The 6,776-nt window shown below is 45.7% G+C and overlaps 1 protein-coding gene across 2 annotated transcripts in view; it reads right to left on the bottom strand.

The window, feature by feature from the left end:
- Positions 1 to 1,746: 1,746 nt before the first annotated feature.
- The window catches only part of LOC147124848 (uncharacterized), a 97,695-nt gene continuing 92,665 nt past the window's right edge, over positions 1,747 to 6,776 (bottom strand). For both annotated transcript variants that reach the window (XM_086005019.1, XM_086005099.1), the window contains one exon: positions 1,747 to 2,030. In XM_086005019.1, the coding sequence (XP_085861145.1) occupies positions 1,901 to 2,030 (130 nt within the window). In that variant the 3' untranslated portion in view covers positions 1,747 to 1,900. The remainder of the gene's footprint in view (positions 2,031 to 6,776) is intronic.

Genomic DNA, 6,776 nt, shown 5'->3' with positions numbered 1-6,776 from the left:
GTAATAGCAGAGCACTTGGAAAGCAGTGACAGGATTGGAGAAAGTCAACATGGATTTACAAAAGGTAAATCATGCTTGACTAATCTACTGGAATTTTTTGAGGATGTAACTGGTAAAATAGATAAGGGAGAACCAGTGGATGTGGTGTATTTGGATTTTCAGAAGGCTTTCGATAAGGTCCCACACAAGAGATTAGCGTGCAAAATTAAGGCACATGGGATTGGGGGCAAGGTATTGACTTGGATAGAGAACTGGTTGGCGGACAGAAAGCAAAGAGTTGGAATAAACGGGTCATTTTCCGAGTGGCAGGCAGTGACTAGTGGGGTACCGCAAGGATCGGTCCTAGGACCCCAGCTGTTCACAATATATATTAATGATCTAGACGAGGGAATAGGATGTAATATCTCCAAATTTGCAGACGACACAAAGCTGGGCGGGAGGGTAAGCTGCGAGGAGGATGTCGGGAAACTCCAGTACGATTTGGACAGGTTGGGTGATTGGGCAGAAACATGGCAAATGCACTATAATGTGGATAAATGTGAGGCTATCCACTTTGGTGGCAAAAACAGGAAGGCAGATTATTATTTGAATGGCAATAGATTGGGAGAAGGGGAAGTGCAAAGAGACCTGGGTGTCCTTGTGCACCAGTCGCTGAAGGTAAGCATGCAGGTGCAGCAGGTGGTTAAGAAGGCAAGTGGTATGTTGGCCTTCGTAGCAAGAGGGTTCGAGTACAGGAACAAGGATGTCTTGCTGCAGTTGTACAGGGCCTTGGTGAGACCGCACCTTGAGTATTGTGTGCAGTTTTGGTCACCATACCTGAGGCAGGACGTTCTTGCCATGGAGGGAGTGCAGCGAAGATTCACCAAGCTGATACCTGGGATGGCAGGAATGACGTATGAGGAGAGATTGTGTCGATTGGGCTTATACTCACTGGAGTTTAGAAGATTGAGAGGGGATCTCATCGAAACCTATAAAATTCTGTCAGGTCTGGACAGACTAGATGCAGGAAGGATGTTTCTGATGGCCGGGGAGTCCAGAACCAGGGGTCATAGTCTAAGGATAAGGGGTAAGCCATTTAGGACTGAAATGAGGAGGAATTTCTTCACCCAGAGAGTGGTGAACCTGTGGAATTCTCTGCCACAGAGGGCGGTGGAGGCCAGTTCATTAAATATATTCAAGAAAGAGTTGGATATGTTTCTTGAGGCTGAAGGGATCAAGGGATATGGGGAAAAGGCAGGGACAGGGTACTGAATTTGGATGATTAGCCATGATCACATTGAATGGCGGAGCAGGCTCGAAGGGCCGAATGGCCTACTCCTGCTCCTATCTTCTATGTTTCTATGTTTGCCATTGTGTTCACGCCTTGCTTTCAATGGCGAGTTTCAGGGAGTCCGGGAAACCCGTAGCTGTGCCAATACATTTAAAACTATATTGGAATATTGCTCTAATTGAGCGAATACCGTATGTTAATCGGCAACCCCTCTCTCCCGAGGGGGTCGCACGCAACCAGCCTAGCGCGTTCTAAACATGGAAGTTGATGGGTTGGAGCTGACTTTCCCGGCACACTCGTATATTTGCCGGATTTAATCGCCGCGGCCGCACCCAAAGCCCCCCCCTCCCTCCCTTCTCTCTTGTTAAAAACGATTGGGTGCTACTGCACAAGCGAAGCTTCAACTGAGGGGGCACCGTAGATATTAACTGTCTTCTTGTGTTCTTCACGGTGTGCATAATAGACTGATTCTGAAGTTCCAGAATGAAAATTTATTGAATCAACCCCGTGCTTAGTAACAAACACCTGCTGGAGGGTGAGCTATACATAACTTTATGGTCTCAAATAATTCATGCCTGTAGTGGAGCAGAATGTAACCGAGATAGAAATGAAGTTCTGAAAAGCTGACGTTTAGATTGTGAATGTTTTTCCTTCGTAGTTCGTGCCCAGATCAGATGGGTCTTGGGTTTGCTCATCCATTGCTTCCTTTTCCACTTCAGAAAAGTTGCGGGTCTCAGAAGTTTCCAGAGGATTATTTGCACTAAAATTAAAATAAATAAAAAAATTTAGTTGCACACTGACTGTTAGAGGCAATGCATCTGTCGGCCGTTAATTAAACCAAGCACATATATAAATAAAACCTGAATTTAGTCTGATACAACAAGAAATGTTGCTGGCGGAATATTGAAATATTAATCTAAAAGCCAGCACTTAATTTTTTGGACTAGCTATTTCTTCTCAGTTAAATGGCAGCATAGTACCATTATCAACAGGGCAGGACTTGACTTGTACTTCCGAAGATTTTTACCGTCAGATGGACAGGCTGGCACTTGATGCTGACGGAACCTGACATCACAGCTGCAAAAACTCAGTGTGCTGAATAAAGATTTAAATTTGCTATCAGCAACACATCGACATAATAAAATTAGCTGCTGTTGGCCCTGCCAGCTGTAAGCAAGCTACCGCTCACCAGCATGAAAATGTAGCCAGCTTTCCCTTTCCCTTTCTAAATTTCTCAAACTCTGCAGGTATATGCAAATCATACACTCTTCAGCATGAACATCTATATATCTATCTATAATATATTAACAATCGTATGCCTGCACATACTTCCTTCCTGCATCTCTTGACCTCCTGTTGTCATATTTTTGTCACACATTTGGTGTCAATATTTTCACATTATAAATCCCCGTGTCCACTTTTAATATGGGCTTTGCCTATGTAAACTCGTCACGCTGATTGTACAATCACAGATGACTATGGAGCAGCTGTCAGCTGTTTGTGCTCACTCAGGCACCGCCTTGATTTTCAAGATAAGTTTGTTATAGCCTAAAACTGATCAATTCATAATTGAATAAGTCAAGTCATATAATCCAATAAAAATTATTAAAAGGCTTTATATAATACAGGTTTTTAGTAATTTGCCAATTTGACCTGGCCATGGGACTATCTTTCTCTCCCTCCCAAGTGCCTCATCTGTCTTCAATGGATCGCTTGTCCAAACATTTATCAAATTCCCAGAATTAACTATGTACTAAACGTCTGTCTTAAAATAGTTTTTGATATCAGTTGTAGATAAGTATGACAATCCTCCCTTTCATGCTACTGCTGATTCCTTAATAGTCCTGCTGATGTATAATACATTGGGCTGACTTCTCCTTGGCTCAACGGTGCTGTCCTAAACTTTACTGATCCCCAAGCGGAGCAGCGCAGTAGTTTCCCTTGCATGAAATGCCTCAAGCACATTTATTTCAACTTTTCTCTCTCTCCACTGAGCATAATTTAGGCAGCCAGCCTCTCATCCACCACTGAGCATGATTATCAGAATCAGACCCTCTCCCACTGAACTAAATTTCTAGAGTTGGACAACCCCACTGAGCATCTTTTCCTCCATCGGAATCCCATTGGCACTGATGTCTGCAGTTGAGCCACTACTCACCTGCATAGACCGTCTGCACCTGAGCTTAACTTGCAGTTGAGGTCCACCTCCATATTCCCCCCATCCCCCACCCACTGGGCCGTGTTCAAATTTTTGCCCACACCCCTCACTGAGCAACACTCCCACCTTTGAACCTCTCTTCCCCTTTCCGCCCCCACCCATCCTGCACTCCTGCACCACCACTAATGGGAGTGTTTAATTACAGCATGACAAGTTTACATTATAAATGTGGATATGGGAATTTATAGTGGAAGTATAAAAATAAGGACAGATTAAAAGTCTTTAAAATGGGGACTGAACGACATCTGTATGCCCTGGTCCAATATGCCCTTGCCCTTTAAACTGCCTCAATGGCAAACTACTCTTGGCCTTGACTCCTCATATGCAATACCACAGGAAGTGGACGAGCAGATTAAAAATCTTGCATCTGTGCGCACTTTCTGTCTATAGAACTTTACTCCATGTTGTCAACTTTTCCCCATTGTAAATTACTATGTCTACATTTGTAATGAAAACTGCCTAAATAAACTTGTCACACTGTAATTGCACCTTTCCACCAATGGTGACACTATAATGCTCAGCTTTGAATCTCCCAATTCCTCAGCTTGTACTACAGAGAAACTCCTATGTTCCAAGCATCTCTAACTCTCTGCTTCCCAAGTTATGGTAATTAACTATCAATACTAATGTAAAATCAAAGCATTATATAAAAATAAGGACACAATGCGTGATTTTCAAATGGGGACTGAATTACTCTTTGCACCTTAGTCCAATTATTCCCCCCCCACCACCCCCGCTATAGTTGAAGTCTATGCTTAGACTTCACACCTTGTGTGCAATGCCACAGGAGACTGATTAGTGTTATATTAAACAACTTGTAAATTCATGCATTTCTGTCCACAGCTCCGCCTCCTGCTATAAGATTTTTTGGTCACACTTTTTACATCAACATTTAACAACTGAAAATGCCTATGAGCAGGGGAGTTCCCCCATTGTCCTGGCAGACATTTATCCCAGCGATAGACGGCGAACTGGGAGATGTTAACTATGTCTCCTTCTGCAGACTGGAAGGATCTGCTGGCAAAGAAATTGAGGTCCATGGTGACCTTGAGGGCTACCGGGAGAGCCATGGTCCTCTGCTCTGAGGCTGCAGGTCTGGTTGCAGGAGGTGGCAGAAATCTGTGACCATCTCCTTGGTGAAGCAGAGCCTCCTAATACTATGCTCCTCGCTTATGTGGAGGTAAGAGAAGTGCTCTCGGAAAACCCAAGGTGAGCAAGTCCTCCTGCCCCTCTTCCTGCTCCTCCCTCTGTGAGCATCTTCTCTTCTTTGCTGCCTCCGCTCCCTCTCCCAAAGATACTCAATTGCGAGGGGGACTGCAAGTTGAGCCCCATGACTGTGAGCAGAGGCCTTTAAATGAGAATCATGGCATTCTCCACTTGCACAAACATTCCCTGTCATCTCCGGACCTTTAAACAAGTTTAGAAAGTTGCAAGAGTTGCAGAAAGTTACACAGAACCAGTCAAACTGAGAAACCATGTCAGGTGCAAGTTGTTGATGATGATCCCTTTAAATATCACTGCTGGAGGCTCCTTCCTGCTGCTGAACACCTGGTCAGCTGGTTGTGATTAAGAGAGGGTGGTAAGTGGAGCGGTGACGGTGAAAATGGCAGATCATGCGTCAAGTGAGCATTGCACACTCATTGACATCACGATCTGCCTCATTTACATTTCTGCATCGAGTGCAGGCAATGGCAGCCCTGCCGACCTGCCCAAAATGGCGGCCACTGTGGGTGGAAGCGAGGTGGCTGCCATTTTTTCTTCAAAAACGACCTTAACGGCCGACGTGAACCCCCCAAATTTCCAGGCTCTATAAATACATGTTCTTAATCAGTTTCACATAGCGAAACAGCTGTTTTCAGTGAGCTAAACGTTTGGTACTTTCAGGGGTGTTCTGCCTGCTAAAAATTTGTCACTTTCATTCTGCTAAGATTTCCAAGTCCTACATTTGGTTACGTTCACGGGGGCTGTACTAGCACTGGACCTCGTACAGATTGCTGGCCTGTCGCTACATACAGTGAGATCCCTGGTCGACTGTGGTGGACCCAGCGATGATGGCAGCAGTCAGAGCTTGCATGGCATCAAGCTGAGACTGCATGAGTGCAGTCTAAGACTCGACAGCAGTAAGACGTTGCATGGCTTCTGCCTATGCTGCAATGGATGCTGCCACATTGCCCATGACATGAGGTCTTGGTCCCCACAGTCTCTCAGGGAGTCCACCATCCTTTGCAGACTGCCAAGGATGGACACCATAGTGTGCGCAGAGTTCTGTGCAATGTTGGAGGCAGACTCCTCTACGCTCCTTACCATTGCTGAGAAGCACTCCGACACCCTTGGCATTGCACCTATCATCGTGGTGTGCATGCCCATCAGCCGTCTTGTGAACGTCTCCTCATCGAGGTCCTCATCTGAGTCCTGTGCAGCAGAACTCGCACGTGAACATTCCCTCCGAGCCAGCGATGTTGAGAATGACTTTGTGCTGAATGATTGAACCTCACCTTTAAGAACTGGTAGGAGCCAGTGTGAATGAGGAGTTCCAATTGGACTGCACCTGAAATTGGTTATCGCTCTGCGGGTAGCGCCCTGCTCTCTGTGTGTGTAACGCCCCATTCTCTCTGTGTGAAGCGCCCCATTCTCTCTGTGTGTAGCGCCCCGCTCGCTCTGTGTGTAGCGCCCCGCTCGCTCTGTGTGTAGCGCCCCGCTCGCTCTGTGTGTAGCGCCCCGCTCGCTCTGTGTGTGGCATTTGAGTTGCGAGAGAGTGTGGTAAGTGGGAGAAAATTCATTTAAGTGTTTTCTGTGAATTTTACTGTAAATAAGTTAATTATTTGAAGTGAGTTTAATTTTTTAAGTGGACAGATTGGGTGTTATGGCAGATGCAGTATAATGTGGATAAATGCGAGGTTATCCACTTTGGTGGCAAAAACAGGAAGGCAGATTATTATCTGAACGAGGATAGATTGGGAGAAGGGGAAGTGCAACGAGACCTGGGTGTCCTTGTGCACCAGTCGCTGAAGGTAAGCATGCATGTGCAGCAGGCGGTTAAGAAGGCAAATGGTATGTTGGCCTTTGTAGCGAGAGGGTTTGAGTACAGGAACAAGGATGTCTTGCTGCAGTTGTACAGGGCCTTGGTGAGACCACACCTTGAGTATTGTATGCAGTTTTGGTCACCTTATCTGAGGAAGGATGTTCTTGCCATGGAGGGAGTGCAGCGTAGATTCACCAGACTGATACCTGGGATGGCAGGAATGACGTATGAAGAGAGATTGGGTCGATTGGGCTTATACTCGCTGG

This window comes from Somniosus microcephalus, chromosome 1 (genome assembly GCF_052327205.1).
Source record: "Somniosus microcephalus isolate GS21.2 chromosome 1, FLI_Smic_1.0, whole genome shotgun sequence".
Classification (NCBI taxonomy): Eukaryota; Metazoa; Chordata; class Chondrichthyes; order Squaliformes; family Somniosidae; genus Somniosus; species Somniosus microcephalus.
Note: the sequence above shows the minus strand (reverse complement) of the source record. Positions and strands in the feature narration are given on the sequence as shown.